The following is a 23697-nucleotide window of genomic DNA, read 5'->3' as shown; positions in this document are numbered from 1 at the left end:
AAAAGATACCTGCTGATCAGAACATCGCTGGATGGACACACTGACACACAAATATAACACCAGGTTGCAATAAGAAAAAACAAAATAAGCAGAAAAGGATAAACATTTTATTGACTTCCATTTGTTTTGACAACCAAATGACCCAGTTCAGCAAAGGCCTGTGGATTGAACACTTTGCTGAGACTATCTACGCAAACAATGATATCAACATACACTCTCTCGTAAACATTCACATGCACCATATATATATATACACACATATATACATACATATATATATATACACACATATACATATGACAATTTATATACATATACATATATATATAGAGACATGATGCACACACATACATATATACACACACTCATACTCATGTACATATGTATATATACATATTGTATACATATGATGGAATATATATATAGATATGCTTGACGAAATCTAAAACTTCTTGACAAGCACATGTAGTGGTGGTGTTGGTGTTGGTGGTGATAAATGGCAACTTTTGATGCCGGTACTTAAAATGGCACTTAGTAAGTGGTAGTGGTGGTGGTAGTAGTAGTAGTTGTTGTAGTAGAAGTAGTAGTAGTAGTAGTAGAGAGATGAGAATTGTCTGGTCATGTGGGATGAAATCTTATTGAGGATGAGAAATGGCTTGTACACAATGTCCAGCTTTTAATCAGGGGGTTGTAGTCTTATTAGCAATAGCAGTTGTAGTAGTAGAGTAATAGTACTTGTAGTAATAGTAAAAAGGTTACCGGATGCTTACATTAGTATCATGCAAAGTACAAGTGTTACAGCAGTGAGAATATGGGATAAAGAAGAACCAAGCCTTAAAAAAAAATTATACATATATATACACACATATATAGATACATATATATCATATACATACACTATACATACACATATATATATACATATCATATACATACATATATATATATATATATTATATACATACATAGATATATACATATATACATACATTTCTATATATTATATATGTATATATATATATTATACACATACATATTATATACTATTATAAATTGAGAATATCAGGTCTCACCTAATTAAAATAAAGTCTTCTATCCCTTTCTTCTGTAAAGATTACAAAAAAAAACTCAATAAATAACACCCAATATAAATGTAAATAGTGTTGGAGGGACAACTAAAAAGACATATATATAAATATATGTATTATATATATATATATGGTGCCAGGTTTAGCAGACCAAGAGAGAGCAGAGGTTAAGGATCTTCTGTGTATTTGGGGTTCATGGTAACAGCAGTTGACAATGCAATAGGTTGGTCAGTTCAGAATGATTGTAGAGAGGTATTAACTGGAAGGAAGGAGATTGGTCAGTCTCTGTTTTTTTATTTTTTATTATTTTTTTTTTTGTCTTCTCAGAAAACACAAATGTAATTTTAAGGAGAAAGCAGGAAAAAAAAAAAAAAAAGGAGAAAAATAACAAAAAAGACAGGGAAGGGTTAGGGTCATCTAGAAAGAAATACAATAATAAAAAAAAAACAAAAGATATTTTTGTTTGATGGATGTCTATGGGATAAATGACATTTTCATATTTCAGATTTTTATTAAAATTCTATACATTTCAAGATTCTTGAGAGGTAAAGAAAATGTTTATGCATATGTGTGTGTGTGGGTATGTGTACGAGTGCATGTATATTATATCATATTATATATATATATATAAAAGCCCAATACACTAAAATATATGCACGAAGAGATACACTATAATTCATAGCCATATTCCTGAGATCAGTTGTAATAAGCTGGCGTATGATACACGTTGCTAGACAAAGAAATTCTGGGAGAACATTTAAAATACTCCTGAAATAGTCTTGGAAAACTTAGAACTTCCATGATATAAAAAAAGTTAGATACAAATAATTTTCAAACAATCTCTCCTTGAATTGATTTATGCCCACGCACATACACACGAGTGCCTGCGAATATGTGTACATATATACACATATATATATGTATATATATGTATGTATGTATATATATATGTACACAAACACACACACATATATATATATACACATGCACAGAGATGAAATATTCTAAAATTTGATACAGCGGTGATTAAGTGAAAAGTTCTTGAATGGAGGATATGTTAGACAAGTAGCTCAGTTCTGATGTGATGTGATAGCAATATGAAATGAAATAAATAAACCATCTTTAAAATAAAACAATAAGAGGAGGGTGGGGAAGGTGGGGGGAGAGGGGATGTAAATATATCCAAAATGTTTCTTCACTGCATTTTGTCTTTTTTTTTTTTATTTCCCAACCATTTTGAAAGTTTATCTACTTTGCAAAATAACTGACAGCGTGTAACTCCTTGTAAAGCCAAAAACTAGATTGGTTAAAATAACTTACGTAAATTATTTTGCGTGTGTGTGCGTGTGTGTTCCTCTGTGAGTGTGTGTGTGTGTGTGTGTGTATTAATGTGCCTGCTTGGTGTTAGTGTTTCAGAAACTCATCCTCGGTGAATGTAGCTATGCCATTCATATGAAAACAATATTTACATAACACTTGTAAGAAACAATATAATGAAGTCCTCACCTCCTGAAGTTTTCTTTACAATTGAAAGCAAAATCACAAGAAAGAACTTCATTATATATATTATATATATATATATATACATACATACATGTATATATATATGTATATATATATATGAAGAAAAAAAAAAAAAAAGAGAGTGAGAGAAATTAAACCTATTTGCCCCCTTTCATGCCAACACTGAGAACTTATTTTTCTTCAAGATGACCACTCCAACACAGCTGCCTTCTCTCAGGCCATGAGTCTCAAGCATTATAAAAGAAAAAAAAAATAACAGGCAAAATGATAATTTAAAGGCATTTTTAAAACAACACAAATATGGAATTAGACATCCAGAAATGGTTCACACAAAGCTTAACATGGCCTTGGAGGACAAGGGAAATGATTACAGTTCCTCAGAGCCAATTTCAATTTGCCAATGCAGTTTTTATTTTATAATTCAGATAGTAATAGCAGCCGACTACTTATTACATCAAAGCTTTGGGTTTCATGTCCAAAACAGTCTCAACAACCTGTACACTCACAACACACCATGCATACAATATTTTATGTAGGAATGTTTTCATAAAAGTTACTTGTCAAACAGTTTATTAACAGACATTTGACTGACTTTTTTTTCTTCTTTTCAGATTATTTTCTTGTTAACTTCTGGAAACTTTCAAAAACATGGAGGGAAGATCTTCAGCATTGGCAGATATCAAACAGCAGCTAAACAGACATTTCTGATAGGAGCTTGGCAAGAGGACTATCTAGAATGGTCTCTTAATCCAAGAGAAAAAAAAATAAAGGATTCCTTGCACACTTGCAGCAAGGGTTGCTTGAGGACTGATAAAATAAATAATTCTTTGGAGAAGTATCCAAGACAGCATTAGACAAGTGCTATATTGATTTTTTTTTTTCTCAAATGCCAATGTAAATTAATACTGTGAAAAAAATCACATTGCCCAGACAAGCAAATGGAAATTCAATTTGGGTAAAGAAAAACAAAAAACAGAAAACAAGAAGGGGAAAAAAAATAAAAAAAAGAAAAACATTTATTTGCATGAAATGGAATAGATAAAAAAAAAAGATTGAGAAAAAAATCTGTGAAATTGAAGGTTTTTTTTTTTTATTGTGAACCTATTGTTAGAAATTATGTCAAGTAAGTTTAACGTTTAACGTTCATAGTTGTTGTCTTCTTTGTAAATCATATCCTCAACAGCCCCTCAAAACTAGTTTAAGGGAAGGAAATGTCTTCATAGTAGATAAGAGGGTAGCAATGTCTGTGAACATAACCCCTTTATCAATAAACTGGAAGTGATTAACACCCCGTTAAAAGAAAAGATAGTTTAGCAGTGAAAGTAATCGCTGCCGATTGACAAGCTGGAGCAATCTGAACTGCACCGAGAGGAATGAAGTGTCACTTATAAACAGGACCCTATCATTGTACAGGCTGTAAGGAGAGAGAGACGGTAGGGGTTGGCGAATGAAAGGACTGAGAAATGGGTAGTAAAGAGGGGAGGTTGGGAGCAGAGAAAATGCAGGGAAGAAGTAGAGGAAGATTGATTAAACAGAACCTAGGGTGAAGACGACCTGCACTGTCAGTTTTGCTATCTTTTCCTGGAACCAAGCACCGGAGATGAAATCCGGGTTGAGTTTTTGTTGGGGGGGAATATCTGGACCAGCTTCACTTCTTTTGAATTAGTTCCTGAAGTAAACAAACAAAAAGTAAGTTAAGTAATAAAACAATAGTTAATTAAATCATCAATGATTGTTAATGAGATAAAATGTGAGTGAACTGACGCTTTATTTTTTTTTTTTTTTATCAATGAAAAAGAAACCTGAGTTTCTTCAGTTTGTTAAATTTTTTTTTTATTCTTATTAATGAAATAAGTTTTATTCTTTCTCAGTATTGGTTAATTAATAAATAGATAGCTCGGGAATAACTACAATGATTTTACATTCCTGAAACCACAATTTAATTAGCTAAAATGTTAATTATAATGCAGGATTACCATTTTATTGTTAACTACTAAACTATATCCAGTTCATTCTAGATTGACTTAAACAGGCTTTTGGCAAGGGAAACATTTGTTTCCTTTCCCAAAAGCTGAAAACAACTGTTGTTACAAAAATTGGAGCTTATCATCAGTGACTTCGTTACATTCAACTAATTAGTATCATAGAAATGAAAACCAAATACAAATACAATTAAAAATTGATCATCAGAATATTTAAGTAGATGCATATTATTATTATTATTGTTGTTATTGTTATCATCATTTACGTAGCAAGCTGGCAGAATAGTGAGCATGTTGGACAAATAGCTTAGCCACTCTTTGCATTCTGAGTTCAAATACTGTTGAGGTCAACTTTGCTTTTCATCCTTTCGAAGTCAATAAATTATAGTACCAATCAAGTCCTAGGGGGTGTCAATGAAACCAACTAGCCTCTGTCCCCCAAAATATCAGGTCTTATGCCTCTTGTACAAAGGATCATTATTAGTAGTAGTAAGACTAGTAGTGGTAGTAGAAGTAGTAGTAGAGGTGGTGGCAGTAGGAGGAGGAGGAGAAGGAGGAGGAAGAGGAGAAAGAAGAGCAGTAGATTGACAGAATCAGTAGAACATCAAACTGAATGCATTGTAGTTTTTGGGTAAACCCCTTTTGCATGTTGAGTTCAAATCCCAACAGGTTTGATTTTTACCTTTCATGCTGCTTGAAGGGTTGTCGTATTGCTCTAGTTCAGGCCTTGATTGAACAGACCTATGATCAAAGGCATTCCAGCCATGACCATCTCAGCCTTTTAAGGGGTGTGTAATAGGACCTACATTATTCAATGCTTCTTTTCTTTTCCCAAATAAGAACAGCATGTGATCTGGGGGGCATATTCGCTGCTATTTCTCAAAGGTTGATCATGCACTCTGAGGCTCCCTCATTGGCTTGTCCCTACCAGCTTAGATAAAATCAGCATCAGTTAACAACTGCTTGGTTGATATAATCAAGTATCTTCTGTAAATTTTGAGGCCTTGTCTTTAAGTTAGGAAATATTATTTTTATATTTATAGATGGAGTATTAGACAAAACCCAGCAGTATGCATCTCTTTGGGTTCTCAGTTGATGGAATCAGTAGCAGTCAAATACTGCCAACAGCTTTGTATGTTCTATGCAAGAAAACCTTATTTCTACCATTTCTTGAGCTAGAAACAGCTTTTAATTTCTACTGAGAGCCACTACAACAACAATCACCATGCCTTTCTTTACAGTTCAGTCTGCACCAGAGAAGAGTGGTACTAACCTCAAGTCCCAGGGCTGTCCCTGAGTACAAATAACTTTCAGTTCATTTCACCACAGGAAACACTAACACCAACACTACCTTCTGTGTCTTCATCATCACTGATAACAGGACGATTTTTGGCCGCTCGCATTTTTCTTTTCCGAGGTTTTATTTCTTGGGCCTAAATAGAAATAAATTGTATCAAATGACATTTCGTCTCATGTCTGCTTCACATTGACAGCACCAAGAACTAACCATTCCATAAACCTCAGTAATTCCAGGAAATTATAGCATTTGTTTTGCTAAATTCATTTGAAGTCTTATCTTTCTTACACTAGGTTGATTTCTAAATGTTTTGATATGGACGAACTTAAACATTAAGAAAGATTTATTCATGAAATGTATGTATCTATGTTAGTAAATGTGTTAATAATATTTGTAGATTATTGATGAATAAAGAGTGTTAGTTGTCCACTCCACTGTATTAGAAGAGATATGTGGAAGCTGGTTAGGGATGTTTAATGGAAGATGAGATGAAGTGAGAGATATAGTTTTGAATAACATTCTATAATATTTCAACTGGAGTACAACTCTAAGGCAAATGTTCAAGTGAATCACAACAAACAAAAACATAGTATAACAAATATAAATGAAGAACATTTCACAATGCAAAATGAGTCAAGAGTAGTTTTTCAGCAAAAATTAATATGTCAGCACCAATATGTCCAAGAAAATTATTTTACATACTCTCTCTCTCTCTCTCTCTCTGCGCATGCATGTGTGCACTTGGAGGGTATAAACCCAGTTCCAAACTTTCAGTGCTGATGCTCTAATTGTACCAATGAGTTGGACACATGGCTTGCAGCATGACAACATTCTCATCACAAAGAGATGTCCATGGCACTTTTCTTTTCGGCGATTCTTTCAGAATCACTGGTGAAAGAGACAAGTGAAGCCTGGTGCAGTTTTCTGCCAAGCCAGCCTCTGTCAAACCATCCAACCCATGCCAGCATGGAATATGGATGTTAAACGATGATGACAATGATATATACACACACACACACATATATATATATATATATATATATATATATATGAAGGATAGTTCCTCTGCTTACAGCAGTGGTGTAGCCTTTCCTGTTGTTTCAGCTACATCCATTTTCTACAACTGCCAGACACCATGTGATATCAAAAACAAAAAGCATGGTTGTCAGGAATGCATTTAGCTTTGTTTTACATCATCACCAATTAGCTTTCAGGTGACAGCTGACAAAAGTTTACCTGCAGAATCAGTTGGAAAAGGGATCACCCAGAAACAAAGTATTTCTCAAGACATGGAATAAACTTCCTGCGTCAGTTGTTGACTGCCATGACACTGCATCCTTTAAGGCCCTCATGCTTTCCGAAATCCGTCGAAACTACACCTAATTATATATGCACTTTAGATGAGTTGTAGTGCACCTGAGCACTGTACACAATGTTTATTATTATTATTATTATTATTATATGATTGATTATGGCTAATTCCCTGAATTTGGCACAAGTTCATTTCGTAGTTAGACTGTGTTACAATGGGGAATGCTGGCAGTCAAAATGGCAATAATACATCCCTCACAACTCCTAGATTGCATGACAAATGGCCATTGATGAGCAACATATAATGTAATGTACAAGGGGGTACCTAAAAGTAACCAGAAACATTCTCTGTGGGACAGGCCTGTTGTGGTTCAGGCTTCTGCCACTAAGAGCCACTTGATGCGACCCTCAGGCATCAATATGCCAACTGGTAGCATCATGTGTAGTCCTACTGCCAAATAGTGTGTCTTTGTTTTGCAGGGCTTCTCTCCCGTTTGTCGATGTTTGCAATGGTTGAAACAAAGGAACAGCATGCTTCTGTGAAATTCTGTTTTCTGTTGGGGAAAACTGGTTGAAACAGTTGTCATGCTTCTAACAGCTTACAAGTATGCACGCTTTAGGAATGATCACTTTTTGCTTGAAGACCAACCTTGTTCAGGGTGTCTGTCGACTTCCCGAATGAATGGAAACATCAGGAAAATTCATGAACTTATCTTGGAAGACAATCACCAAACAACTGATGTGCCCTGGAGCTGCTGTTAACAAATTTTGAGTGAGGAATTGCAAAGAAAGAGTTGCAGCAAAATTTGTGCCTCACTTGCTCACGGAAGATCAAAAGCAGTCACAACTGAATGCATGCCGTGAACTGAAAGAACAGCTGGAAATTGATCTGGACCTTTTTTCGAAGGTCATCACTGGTGATGAGAGCTGGTGCTATGGAATTTTTAGATGTGGAAGAGGTGTTAAAAGGCATCACTTAGCAACAGTCCAAGCACTGCTTTGAACAGTGGAAAACGTGTCTGGACCAATGCATTGCTTCAAATGGAAAATACTTTGAAGGCATAAAAGTGTAAACAAGCAAAACTAATTAATAAAATAATATTTACAAAATTCTGGTTTCTTTTGGGTACCCCCTTGTATAGTGTACAATGTAAAGAACATATAACAAGTACTGAAAGCTGAAGAAAAATGCTAAGAGTGAATGTTGCAAGGCCAGTGTACACATCTTATTTACTAGGAGTGAGAAAACTGTTCAGTACATATCTCTACACATATGTGTGATGGTTATGTGTGTATGTACACCTTTGACTTGTTATAGTTATCAAGTTGTGACTACAAGTGTGTAAATATTTTAAGTAAGTCTCAAGCCTGAAAAGAAGAAAGCCAATTGATGTGGAAAAGCAGAGAACAAAATACTTACAGCAGCAAAATGTTCCTGTATGTTACTAGGTGCCTGTGAATGAAGTGAAAAGCTAAGTGAGTGTGTACTGAAACAATGGATTAGCCATGTCACACAACTGCAATGGCCGCACATTAAATATTTTAGGAACTCAAAAAAGAATTTCAAAAATATTTTCAACAACATAGGACTTATAAATTACTGCCGCTAATAATTTAACTGATGATGACATTTTAGACACATCACTAGACCTAAAATCAGATATTTACAAAGACCTTGGATTCATAAATAAATAATCATGACACTCAATCTCCATTGTGCTTAGAAACCTCATATCTAATACAATTAGGATAATCTCTAGCCTATCATCTTCTAACGAAATTTTTGGTAGGATGTGATTTCTACAACATGGCTGTGACAGAGAAAAACAAAATTTCATACATCCTACACAATCCAGGAATCGACAGAGAAAAATATATAGCTTGTACTCTCTTTTTCTCTAAATGTAAAGACTAATGTACATAAAAAATTCCTGGTCTTTCAAGATAAGCATCTCCTAAATATTCCTGGGTACAGAAAAACTTTCAATGAGTGTTCTGTGAAAATTATGTACAATTGTGGTTTCCATGACAGCACCCATCTCAAGTAACCATATTAAACAAGACAATATGGTTTGTGTGAGCACAAATGCAGATCCTTGGCCTTGAGATCAGGCGTGCAGTATAAAGTTGAGAGTGTATGAAGTTGAAGTAAACTGAACAATGCCAAATCAGGCAATCAAGAAAAACAATTACATAGACATGGTTGAGGGCAAATTCAAACAAAGATATTACAACAATGGATCATCCTTCAGACACATCAACATTAGAAATTCCACAGCACTAACCAACCATATCTTGAAACTAAGAGACCAGAATATTAACTACAGCTTTTTCAAGTAGAAGGTCCTTGAAAAATGGGAGCCATACATAAATAGACTGAGAAAATACAGGATTTGCACAATGTAAAGAACAAATATTCTGCTTAATCAAAAAACTCAGGGGACTCTGATAAAAGAGGTTTTCAACAGGTGATTTTATTAGATCAAACTAGAAAATTCCTCCATCACTAGACTCGCACAATTGCACTGGCTGGATCTTACGCTTGTACACTTACTATTATCTTTATTGTTGAGATTTTTAAATTTATGTTTCTGTCCCGTCTACATTTCCTCGTAAATATAGCACTCCTATGGTTGCAAAGAAAACTTATTACTCACACGACCAAGCCCAAGCCATATATTATGTGTGTGTGTGTACATCTATCTATCATCACCATTGACACCACCATTGTTTTAACATCTACTTTTCTATGCTTGCATGAGCAGATGATATTTGTTGAGACTTTTTTCTAAGGCCAGATGCCTTTTCTGCTGTAAACCTTCATCTGTTTCCAAGCAAGGTAATATATATCACCTTGTACTTTGAACGCAAACAGCACAGTGGTCAGGCATTTTTGCAAAGATGATTGCAAAGGAACATCACAGATTGTATGATGGTGAGGTTTGTTATAACTATTGCACTATCCCAAGACAAGGAGACATGAATACACACACATATGCACATAGATATACAAATGCAACACACACACACACACACTGATATATCCATAAACAGATATGCTGTTCTGTTCATTTGCTAATAAGGTTCAGCAATTAGAATCATTAATTTTTTTTAGTAAATATTCTTTATATTAAACAATAATTTAATGGACTCCTTGCAGCAACTCAAGTTTCATGTTCAAACAAAATATTTTGCTCCACTGGGATAAAACAAAATATAATCACCTTATTCAAACATCAGGCTGTTGGAAAACATCAAAGAACATGACAAAAGACAATTTGTAAGAAAGCATGGGAAAATGTTTTAGCAATGAAGTATAAAATTGAGATAGAGGCAGAAACTCCAATTTACAAAAAATTAGGTTGTCCTTAGGACGCTCAAGAATTACTTTGGCATCAAAATGTTTTTACTGGAAACTAGCTTCAGTGTTTACAAGTATCAAAAGATTTTGGTAGATATTTAATTATAAGTTCCTCAGAATGGTTGTATGGATTCCTTGTGGTAGTGTCTACATTTGGATCCTGTTGTATGTATAGTTAAGCGAAGAATGTCAGATTTAGTTTTATGGACTGTTTGAAGGATTTAGTTATATAGTTAGATAGACAGGAAGAAGGTCAGAGTGACTATATAGGGGTGTTGAGAGGTGTACGCACACACGGTGGAGCACAGTACTGCTAAGGTTTAAACAACTGGACAGGATGAACTTATCTATGTGCAACACTTGGTGAAAACCTCCTTCCTGAAATTTAGACAGGTCTCTAAGTTATTTGATTTAGACAAGATGTGTTCTTTCCATGGAACAAAGCCTGCATTTTTTAAAGTTTTGATCTTTTAAAGACCCTGCTCAATTTAATGGTGTAATTGCTGTTCCAGTTTCTCATTTCCCAATATGGTGAGCTGTCACAGAACTCCTTTTGTCAGTATCTGAAAGATGACTCATAATTCTGAAACCTGCTCCAGAATTACATGACAAGGAAGACAATGTCCAGCTGTCAGAACTTACCTCTTTACAAGCCTTCTTTGCTGAACTAGATGCATCTTTATTTAATTTAATTTTTACTTTCACAGTCTGACCTGTAAAGAAAAGTCAAATATACATTTATCAAACACAAGACAAATACAGTTATATTTTTTCATACATATAATGTCAAACAATAACGTATAGCAAATTTTACAGATGGAGTGAATGAAAGAGAGATGGGATGATTATCTATGTGTACCTACGTAACCCCATCATCAACCATATATTGTAGGCTAACTACATCATCATCATTATTTAATGTCCGTTTTCTATCCTGGTACGTAAATCTTAAATTTTCTAATACATACTGTTTGTGCATAAAATAGTCATTTATTGAATAATCACACCTTTGACAAAGGTATAATATGCAAATTAGATTATCCATTTCACCTACTTCCAAATTTGTGCTTGATTTCAATAACATTTGTGTTATGTTCCACATTACGATGACGTATTTTGCTGTCTCAGTGGGACTGGCCCGAACAGCGTACCTCACTGACTGTGTCAGTCTACTATTTATTAGTAGTGGACTAGCCCGCTTCTCACCTGGGGGCATCTGCCACAACAATTTGCTACTCAGTTCCCCTCGTATGCAAAGGAATCAGAAGTACCTCACCTGTAATGAGCAGCTAAGCTGCCTGACAGTATAATTTCCTTTATTGCTGCGTGTGTGAGGAAACTAACAAGAAAATATTTACATTTGTTTTGTTTCTGTGTTGCAGATTCTAGGCTAACGACATTAAATTTATCTTAGATTTTCTAAAACATATTTGTAGAATGTCATGTAAATAGAGGGTTGAAAAAAATCCTTTTGGATTAAAAAAAAAACACACACACACACAACTGCTATCCATTCGAAAGGGTTTTTCAACCCAATATCTACATGCTATTATTTATAGCTTTATATCCCAAATTCTTTTGAAAGTGTATAAATTCTTGGAATATAACTACTCGTGTGTGTGTGTGTGTGTGTGTGTGTGTGTGTGTGTGTGTGAAGAGAGAGTTACACATATTTAGGATTTTCTTCAAAGAAAGATAACTGTGTATATTTCAGGAACAAACAGCTTAACGAGATGAGGCAAATTGTAAGCTAATTAATGTGTTTAGAGCAGGCCTGGCCAATTTGAATTACATTGCGGGCCACTTTAATCACAGAAAGTTTTTTGAGGGCCGCTTGTATACTGACAGAACTGAAAGCATTTTGCTTTCTCACGCTGTTATTACAATAAGGAATGAATGATCTTTGATTCAACACGAAATATTATTGTTGCAACAGCAATAGAATCTTTCTTTTTTTACTTTTCATTACAATCTTTAATTTTTAATAAAAATTTTTAAATGTTTGTTTAAATAAACCTATTTCGAGAAAGTATCAAGTGGGCTGCAAGATAAAAGTCTGCAGGCCACATGCAACCTGCACGCCTTAGGTTGGCCCAGCCCTGGTTTAGAGTCAATATATTGCAAATTTACAAGGCAGTATCCTTGGAAATGGAGGTGAGCATGTTCAATGCCACATGCACAAGAAAACGGTAATCTAACACAACAATCTTAGTTCAAACCATGAAAATTATGAAACATACTAGGTGTTTCTTCTTCTTCCTCTTCGTCATCATCGTCATCTTGATCATCATCACTATCAGGATTTCCAGCATCATCGTCATCACTGAAGCTGTCATCAGATGATGGCAGGTAGCCATCTTTTTCTAATCGTTCTCTGGCATTAGTAAATACGGATTGTAGCACAATAGAATCCTCGTAGATCTGAAACAAACAGAGCAACAGTCTTAATTCACATTACAAGAAAGACATATGCAGTAACATATTACATGCATGCATTGTATATCCAACATCAGTCCATATAAACGTATAACAAAACTCAAGGCTTCGTTCCGAATGCCAGTGGATCACTGGGCACAAGGTTTGAATCTAATTTGGTCCCTAACTGACAAATAGCTCTGATATTCTAATCTAAGCCAACAATGCTTGTTCCAAAATAGAAATCAATAAACAAAACATTTACTGATTTGTGCTAAAGTTAGTCAAGCTAGAATTAAATTAATATACACACTTGGAATAACTTTAGATTAAAGTATAAGCATGTATAACATTTATAATATATATACAAATGTTGAACAGCTCATTTTATACAGACCATATATAATATAAAAACTGATAGCCAGTAAAACCTTTAAGTTACTCCAGCAAAACATTTCACAGAAAACTCTTCTTTGGGCCAACAAATTCAATATTAACCCCTTAGCATTCAGATTATTTAATCAAATGTAAAGCTTCTGTATTAACAATATTTTAAATTAATCCTGCATTATTTCATGACTTTAAGATTTCAATGATGTGATTGTTTATTTTTAAAATGACACTCTAAGGTAGCCATGAAAAACCAGATCTGACCAGTTTGAAGATAATACAAGTGGAATATTTTGGCCAGACATAGCCAGTTTAAACACTAAAGGGTTAATGTATTAAAATCTATGTCACTATTCCTCTTTATTAACTCAACATCAACAAAAACACAAATAATAAAGCAGTGAACACACACACACAGTGTCTCTCAGCCACACATAATCAATTGTTGTATGAAATGAAGGATGACAATTTGGTTAAGAAACACTAAACGATCCAAGTAGAAGAGTCAGCAGAAGAGAAGGAAATAGTGGAAGCTGGTCTCGAAATGCTGGACTTCACAAAGCAGATGACGAAAGAGAAGAATTGATGTAATGGAGAAGACCATCCAACTTGTGCAAACATGAGAAATGAACAGATGATAATGCCAATGATGATGATGATGATGATAGAATTGTAATCAATACATACCAGAGAACCTTCTACATTAAATGTTTGTGCATTCTTACATAATAACATTACATCCCGTTCCAAATCATCGAGACTTCGATATTTGTGGTCTCTGATTCTAGCCTGCAAGAAGAGACAACATTTATATACATATAATAATAATATTAATGCATTTTAAAGTAATTCAATTTACACAATATAATGGAGTCTACTGCAGACCATACAGTTAGGCTAATATGTCATTTACTAGTAATAAATAACATGTTAATAACCTAATTGTATGGTCTGCAGAAGGTGGCCAGCTGGCAGAATTGTTACTGTACCCAGACAAAATGCTTAGCAGAATTTCTTCCAATCTGACATTCTAAGTTCAAATGCCAATGAGATCAACTTTGCCTTTCATTCTTTCAGAGTTGATAAAATAAGTACCAGTCGAGTACTGAGGGTTGATGTAATTGACTTATCCACAGCCCTGAAACTGCTGGCCTTGTGCCAAAATTTGAAACCAATATGCCATTTATTGCAAAGTTCGTTAGAGTCATTAGCAGCAAATTTGAAAGACGTGTAAATAAAAACACCCAGTTAAAACTTTAGCATTCAAATTACTCTGTCAAATGTTTCGTTTATTTATTCACATTGTTTTGAATTAATCATGCATTATCTCATAGCTTCGAAATTTTGATGATATGATAGTATATTTTTAAAACAGGTAAAGTATTTAGGCCAGTCATGGGTTAAAAACTGCAAACATACTATGTTACAAAACTAGAGTTGGTTGGAGATCATGAGTCCAACTCCCTAACCATTAAGCCACATGCCTCTACAACAAGTGTAGACAGCCTATCACTTCAAAGGGTCAGAGAGGAAACAAAAGAACCATATTCTACTGGTTTCAGTCATTGGATTGCGGCCATCCACGGGTATTATTTTAAAGGATTTTAGTTGAATACATTGGCTCTAAGTATTTTGCCTGGAATGTATTTCATCAAAGCATAACCTGGGTGCAAGAAACATAACCCAGACATATATACACAGCACAATATATTCATAAATATATTGTGAATATATTGTAAAAATATTTTTGCTTGATGCACTATTATACAATCACACACCCATCCACCAGACTCAAGCATCGTTTGTAGCAATAAAAGATTGTTTAACCCTTTTGCTACCTCTGCTTAGATCAGTTTTGGAAATAACTGAGTAAAATAAATTTGTCGTTAAGTGTTTGGATTATAATTAATAGGAAATTTTGATGGAAAGGTTTTAATTGTATCCCTTTACAAAAGGAAACTTGTATCACAGAGCCAGGGTCTGTCTCAAGCAGATTAGTATTAAAAGGGTTAGAAAGGTGCTAATCAACCTGAGGCTATGATAGAAAACCCTTGGCTAAGGTGCCAAATCCAGAAAAACATAGTTGCTAAATGGACACAGATCCATAGTTGCTTTGAAGGTGTATAGGTATTAGGTATTTCGCCTGCTGCTATGTTCTGAGTTCAAATTCCGCTGAGGTCGACTTTGCCTTTCATCCTTTTGAGGTCGATTAAATAAGTACCAGTCACGCACTGGGTTCAATATAACAAACAGATTAAGTCAATTATATCGAACCCAGTGCGCGACTGGTACTTATTTAATCGGCCCCAAAAGGATGAAAGGCAAAGTCGACCTCAGCAGAATTTGAACTCAGAACATAGCAGCAGATGAAATACCTAATACCTATAAACCCTTCAAAGCAACTATGTATAAATTCCTGAATGTTGGAAAAGAGTCTTCAGTACACAATTTCCTATCTGCTCTGGTGGATGGTTACTAAATACTAAAGCAGTAGTTAATAAACAATAACACAACAGTAACAATACAATATGATGTGAAATAGACAAACAGAGGTAGACCTACCTTAATTTTTCTAAAATCAACTGGCTTTTTAATGATTTCATAGTATTCTGGTAATTCTTTACGTGATGGCAAACTAATAAAGACTTCACTAAGGACTCGACCATCACTACAAAATAAATACATATAAAAACTTATATTAATCTACATACAACAGTAAACATATAAGTCAGATCATTGAAACAGTAACAACACTTACAGACACCTTCATTATTGCAATTTTTAAAGTGTGTGTGAGAGAGAGAGAGAGAGAGAGAGAGGGGTGGCGGTAAGTGGGCCTTTCACAAACCATACAGATTAGTTTGGGTATTCAGTAGCATGAACAGGTAAGATTATTGGAGGAGACCTGGTATTTTTTCTTCTCCACAAATAGAATAATTAAATGGCCAAGATATACAGCAAAACACCTGTGATAAAAATATGAACTCATGACACAGTATTCAGTTGTGAGATTCCTTTGTAACAACAGCTTCCTCCATTTCAGCCTATCAATGCTGTTAATCTTTTTATTCTATAAAGTCAACAATAAAATATTTAGAGAAATATCTTCAACTTTCTTTTGCCAAATTACTTAAATTACTTTATTTAGTCAAAGCCACATGGCCTAGGGGTTAGGCTGCTGCATTCATGATTCATAGATCAGTAGTTCGATTCCTAGACCAGGTGGTGTGTTGTGTTCTTGAGCAAAAGACTTCATTTCACATTGCTCCAGTTCCCCTTTCGATCATCAGTGGGGAAATTTAGATGCTCGCCTAGCCAATGGAGTAGCATCATTTGAAGGCTAAAACGATGCAAAGCGCATTGTGACCAGCGATGTATAACACCATCTGACAGTCTAGTCAGTCACATGATCATGTTACTTAAATAATCTATTAATTGCTTATTAACTGTCCAGGGACAAGGATGAATCACTGAACTACATTATAGCTACAGTTATTAGTTAGTAAGGGAAACAATTCCAAATAATGTCTGACAACTGGATGTTTTGACTAATTTTCACCACTGACCGTAGATGTAATATTTATAATCAAGAGTTAGGTAAATACACAGTAGTAGAAGAACAACAGAAATACAGACTCAACAATTTTTGAAACAGAGATGGGACAATGAAACAATCTATACTACATCTAGAATAGGTGTACTTCCCAAGTTGTTTAGCTGATCAAGTAAATCTATAATCAAAGATGATGATGATGATGAAAGTATTTCCGACATGACCGTTCCATTTTTAGAAGCATCAAGGACTACATTATCTGAAGTGCCCTTTATTTACAATGGTACAGTGTGAGTGAAAAGAGATCAGGCTGTTTTTTTCACCAGATCAAGTGACCAGAGTCACAGGTTGTTGATGGCAGAATTGGTGTTTCCTGAAACAGTAATGTTAATTGTGGAGGGTCACAGCTCAAGTGGAGCTGTGCTGGATGAGTAGTGGCTATTGTTTAGCTCAAGGTCAAGCAGACCTATGATTAAATGCATTCCAGCCTTGACCATCCCACCTTTCTTTTACATTTTAGGGCTACATTGTCCAATGTGTCTGTCCTGTTTTAAGACAGCAAGGATGTGATTTGAAGGGATGTGATAATCCAAGAGGTTTCCTCATTGGCTCATGCACATGACAGCTAACACAAAAGTGTATATTACAACAACAGATGTATACTAGAGTGTATATAATACATCTACAGTAACAAATCAAACAGACTGACAATACAATATTTCAAAACGAACCTGTCTCTATAGCTAAGTACAACATCCAGTAATTTCTTCATCATTTTAGTTAATTTTGGAGGATTTGGAGGTTGTTTCTCAAGGGGTGGTCGCCCACGTCGCTTCTTTTCTTTCTTGTTTTGTGGGGTTGAGGCAGAATTTGAATCATCATCATCAACGTATTTTCGCTTTTTCGCTTTCTTTGCCTTTTTCTTCTCTTCCACTTCCTCTAGATTGCCATCTTCAATAGCCTTAAAGATTAAAAGATTATGTCAGATTAAGAAACACACAACTGAACAGCTTTATAATAACCATTCTTCTCACCCAGGTATATAATAAACACATTGGATATATATATATATTGATGGATTTCAAAGCAATGATTTATTTCTATCTTAAGCTCATGTGAAATTGTTAAAAGAAAGAAAAAAAATACAAAAATCATAACTACTTATAACCATCATCATGAAATCTACTAGTGTGCTCGTGTCGTCAAAAACAATGACAACAGTTTCATTAAATACAAGGAAATGGCACATCTGTGCTCAGTGACATTTTGTCTGTCTCTACATTCTGAATTCAAATTCTGCCGAGGTTGACTTTGCCAAGTGACATCATACTGTTTACTTAGGGTTTTACTATTGATGTGGGGAGGTTCAGAGCCACACAGTAGCAAATCACAAAATCCAACAGCAGATCATAATCATTTAACAACCATTTTCCTTGCTGGCATGGGTTGGATGGTTTGACAGGAACTGACAAGCACCAGGTTCCAGTCATCTGCTTTGGCATGGTTTCTACAGACAACTGGAGCCTGATGCAGATAAGGATGAATTAACTTCACATCAAGTCATTACATACTGAAATAATCTTGTACAGACAAGTTGCTTCTTAAACTATTTGAAGATCAACAACGGTCCATCTGAACAGACATGGCTTGACTGACCTGAACACAAACACAACTCAGCTGATCTTAACACAAACACAACATTGTAAACTGCTTTGTTAGAACAACTGTTAAGTTTTGGAATTTTACATCTTCACTAGTCAAGGTGGATACAGGAATGTTTTGTTAACAAATCAAACTACTTCAGTCTCATTTAAACTTGCTTTTTTTTCAAAATAATCATTTTCAAATACTTATTCTCACTATGTATCTTATCTAACCATTTTCTCCTTACATCTTCAATATCCAGTCATTTTAAAATATTGATTCAAAGAAGTTTATCATTAAATAAAGAAAACCTACAAAGATGAATTGAAACAAACATTTAATGACACTGTGTTGACTTCTTGTATAACTAAAGTCCCTCAATGAGGCAGGGAAGTCTAAGTGTCTTGCTCAGAAGGTTTTCTGTTTACAAGCAAGACAAAATACTTACTCTTAGCCACTGGCCATCTGTGAGAGAGTCTGAGTAATCTACTTCTTTTCTTGAGCGGGAGCCACGCCCAAATATTTTGTCTTCTTCTTCTTCATAGGTTAAACGTTCGACCTGAAATAGAAAGATAACCATGGATAATCTACAAGACTCCTTTCTTATTTGATCATACAGATTCCTTACGGTTTTCTTTTACTTCCAGTGAAAAGACAGCTTGCAGAGCTACATTTCTGAAACATAATACAATAATATCGCATACAGCTAAGAGATAATAAGAACATCTATTTTGCAACCCGACCTGTTTTAGATACTAAATGGACACAATAGATGATTCTCTTATTATAGAGAATGGTGACTACTACAATATCTAACTTCATAGACCTGGGACGATTATTGTTGAACAAGGGCAAAATAACAATCTCAGTAATATACAGCCAGTAGGTTCTACAGAAGATATATTGATCTGTTCCTACCCATCAAAAGGTTAAATATTATCTGTTCTGATGGCACCTTTTACTAACTGAACACACAACTAATTACTACATGAAGTTCCACATTTACATAATTCAACTGGTTTCAATTTCCCAACTTTTTCTCTCAAAGGAACACCCTAGAACTTTCTTGAATATCAGTATAGAAGAGAGAAAATTTTAGTTCATGTTTTTTTCCCCTCTTTTCAAATGCCACAGACCCACAGAACGTAAACAGAACACAAACCTATCTTAAGTTTAAGCAAGACTAATCACTCCATTTCATTCACCATACTACTTCACTAAAACCAATTCCATTTAACCATTTCTCTTCTTGTTTCTCGTTTCTTTTTCTTCATAAAGGACCACTGGATGAAATGCTGCCGAGTTCTCATCCATTTCTTCCTCAAATAAGTGAACGTGTGTGCTTTAGTGGTTGTGGCATTCGGATCGCAATTGTAAGCTTGTGAATTCAATACTTGCTGATGCATTGTGTCCTTGGGCAAAACACTTTATTTCACATTGCTCCAGTCCACTCAGCTCGCACAAACGAGTGGTACCTGTAATTCAAAGTGCCAGCCTTGTGACATTGTGCGTCTGTGGTGTGCTCAGTCACATTCATGCTAACTTCATGAGCATGCTGTTCTGTTGGTTGGATAAACTGGAACCCTCATCATCATAACTGATGGAGTACCAGTTCTTTCTCATAGCATAAATACATAACTTTATACTCATTTTTGTTTTAATTTTCTTGTGACTCTGCCTGGATATTCCATTACCACACTGACATAGTGTGCCATGATTACCATAGGTTTTTATAATCATCATTTAACATCCATTTTCCAAGCTGGCATGGGTTGGACAGTTTGACAGGAGCCAGCAAGGCCAGGGGCCACACTAGATTCCACTATCTAATTTGGTATGGTTTCTACAGCTGGATGCCTTTCCTAATACCAACCATTTTACAATGTACTGAGTGTTTTTATGTGATACCATCACCGATGGTTTTTAAGATGGTACTATCTACACTTTATTACATTATACTACTCTACTAAAGAACTAACTAACAACTCACTGGTTAGGTAACTTTTTAAGTACAGTCCTTCCAAACTAGATATCTTCTATAAATACATACCTCTTTCTCATCCTTCCTCAACCATTCAGGTAATTCATCAGATTCCATTAATCGGGGCTTACGCTTTGGATCTCTAGCTTCTTGTCTTCGCCTTTCAAGGTCCATTTTCTGCAATAAAAACCAACAAAAACAATGAGTATATTAAAACTAATGATTAATTTTTGCCTACACAACACTTATCCCTGTGCCTCTTATGTTAATTTTCTCCCAATCGCTCTTTCACTATATATATATATATAAAATCATCATCGTTTAACGTCTGTTATGATGCAAAGCACGACTGAAAAAACCATTTATATTGGCTACTATATATATTTGTATATATATATATATATACATATATATATAGGGGAATAGATGAATAGATTTTCTTTTAGGCATGGTATATTGGAAAACAAAACTGATTACATTTAACTTATTTTGATTGAGTTTTTTTTTTTTTTTTTCATATGTGCAGTCAGACCCTAACAGTTTGTTTGAAACAATAAATTTTCCAACATTATCAATATTTCCAGACTTGCTCAGCCTCATCTTCAGAATATACAATAATGTTGGTTTATGTACTGGCCCCTTTTCTTAATAGTGAACAGGTTTTGCTTAGGTAAACTTTACAGCCAAAATTCTCTTTAAACAGATTTTACAACCAGAATTTGGCTGCTAGAACATTAGTTCCACATGATCAGATTAGTATTTTGTCTATTTCAGTTACACTTCATCAGCGACATGCTTGTCTTGTTTGTGTGTTAATTGTAGTCTTGCTTTTGCGATATGAGTACTGCTTCCACACTAAAGCGCACACACACACTTGAGTATTAAAGAGATATGCACACCCATTACAAGAGTGCAAGTTTATTTACACACACACACACACACACACAAACCCCCAAATGCTGTCTTGACCTTAACAAAAGAGGCTTGTCACTTTGTTAGTGGTGGACTTGCATTCTGCAAAGGCAAAAAACCTTAGATTCCAAAGAAATGCAAACAAACACAGATACACATGCGTGTGTGCACATGAATATATAAGTACACACATACATATCTTTCAACACAGTAAACGATAAAAACACTGATGTTACAACCAATTAACTGTCCGCTCATACATACATGCAAAAAAAAAATAATAAATAATAATAGTAATCTCATAGTATTTTGTTTGTAAGTACAATGAAGCAGTGATTCACTCATAGTATATCTGTAACTATTAGTCGCTGAAATGCAAAATGAAATTTAAGAAAAATAACTGACCTGATACAAATCAAACTCTTCTTCAGTTCGAGCCAACATTTGGTTCACCGTCTCATCGTCAGGTACTTCATCTTCTTCCTGAAAGACAGAAAGGGAAATGAATGCTTTTAAGTAGTTGACTCACTGATGATGTGAAAGGAGCAATTGTTATTAGACATTAAATGGTGTATCTTAGAACAGGACAGGAAGATAGCAAAAGTCTAAAATACTCCACCCATGAGTGACAGTTATTTTCACAAGCAAAGATAGTCAAGACATTAATATATATATATATATATATATATATATTAATGTCTTGGCTATATATATACATATATATATATAGACACACACACACACATACATATTTGGATACTAATGTAAATGTTTCATCATCTATTGACTCAACAGCTTAGATGTCATCAACAGCAGAGTCCCATAATAAGAAGAACTGGTCTTCAGACACCAATTCTGGGCAAGATTATACATTGGGATGATTTCATTTTGTCTCCTCCAGACCCATTGGAGAGGTTGAACTTGTAGCTACAAACTGCTAGAAAGAGGGCAGCCATCCTTTTGAAAACAAGACATATTGGATGTTGTATTCCTGGCTAGAATGCCTTTGGGCCAAACTGGTTCTGTAGCAGCTGAAACACTCGTCAAAATCACAGTGCTGCCGTTACTTAGAGCTGACATCTTTCTTAACTACAGTTTGTATTTATAGCCAAATGAACTTAGCCATTTGGAAGTTAAATATTCTGGACACAAAAAGGTTATAAACTGATGCCATTCCACTTGACTATCAACATTGTTGGATAAAAAGATAGCAATAAATGGTGTAAGGTTATTTTTATTACAGACCATCCAAGTCATAGTAATTGTCTGGGAAATTTTCCAGTATTGTTATTTAAAATTTCCTGTCAAAGTCATTCTAAAGTCAGGTAGTAGTGTGCTAGATATATGCTTATGAGGTCTAATAAAACTGAAACAAATCTCAAGTCGTCGACGCACTTCCGACTCTGTGTGCCTCTGTCTAAGTTATAATAAATTGAAATCTCGGATTTCTCTCCCTTGCTCACAACTGGCGCTAACTTCAATCACTTTTCTTCTCCCTGAAGTAATTTCAATTAATTAAAAATTATCTTTGGCTCACTACATAAATCATAGTGCCTGCAGAATACCAACAAAGTTTTAGGGGTCTGAACTCGGGACTGGATTCAAAGAAGAATAATTAAGAGACAAGTCTCCTCTTGGATGTGGCAGATAATTTGGGAGTCAATACTAAATATAAAAACCCACTCAACCGTTACACTAGATTGACTCACTCTGAGATAAAGGCATTCACTTGCCTGTTCCTCCTCATCATTCTCTTGCATAAGTAGTGCTTGTAGGAATTGTCGGCGCTCAGTTCCAGTAGACTTCTGATCAAACATACCAGCTTGGATCACTTTCTCATCAACATTAAGTTTGTAACGCGCAGCTGCCAAAATTCGTTCTTCAACACTATTAACAGTCATCAAACGAAGCACTCGCACTTCGTTTTGCTGACCGATACGATGCGCACGATCTTGAGCTTGCAGATCCTGAAATGACATGATGGATAACATTGGTCAATATAGGTCAATATATATGTTATCCATTATGACCAATATAGGTCATAATGGATAACATTGGTCAATATAGGATTTGTTTTAAAAGACTAAAAGAACAACATGTGGTGAAAAAAGGTCAAACAATGAGTTTAGAAATATTTTCATGTCTAAATTGAGGAAGAGTTAAATCACTGTGATAGATATGGCTATGGACTGTTCAGAAAGAACATAGCTTCATCTGCTACACTTTCCATAAGGAAAGT

General features: G+C 34.8%; 1 protein-coding gene across 7 annotated transcripts in view; it reads right to left on the bottom strand.

The window, feature by feature from the left end:
• Positions 1-2240: 2240 nt before the first annotated feature.
• LOC115218519 (probable global transcription activator SNF2L2) overlaps positions 2241-23697 on the bottom strand; it is a 104456-nt gene continuing 82999 nt past the window's right edge. For 4 of the 7 annotated variants that reach the window (XM_029788381.2, XM_029788383.2, XM_029788382.2 and 1 more), the window contains 12 exons: positions 23168-23425; positions 21864-21941; positions 20616-20723; positions 19014-19124; positions 17653-17882; positions 15931-16036; positions 14056-14157; positions 12804-12984; positions 11206-11276; positions 8623-8655; positions 5868-6027; positions 2242-4281 (listed from right to left, as the gene is read on the bottom strand). In XM_029788381.2, coding sequence (XP_029644241.1) covers positions 5905-6027; positions 8623-8655; positions 11206-11276; positions 12804-12984; positions 14056-14157; positions 15931-16036; positions 17653-17882; positions 19014-19124; positions 20616-20723; positions 21864-21941; positions 23168-23425 — 1401 coding nt within the window. In that variant the 3' untranslated portion in view covers positions 2242-4281; positions 5868-5904. Of the gene's footprint in view, positions 4282-5867; positions 6028-8622; positions 8656-11205; positions 11277-12803; positions 12985-14055; positions 14158-15930; positions 16037-17652; positions 17883-19013; positions 19125-20615; positions 20724-21863; positions 21942-23167; positions 23426-23697 lie in introns of all 7 variants that reach the window. The other 3 variants (XM_029788384.2, XM_029788385.2, XM_036508430.1) reach the window with 3 other exon arrangements.

This window comes from Octopus sinensis, linkage group LG13 (assembly GCF_006345805.1).
Source record: "Octopus sinensis linkage group LG13, ASM634580v1, whole genome shotgun sequence".
NCBI lineage: Eukaryota > Metazoa > Mollusca > Cephalopoda > Octopoda > Octopodidae > Octopus > Octopus sinensis.
This window is presented reverse-complemented; position numbering and strand designations above follow the sequence as displayed.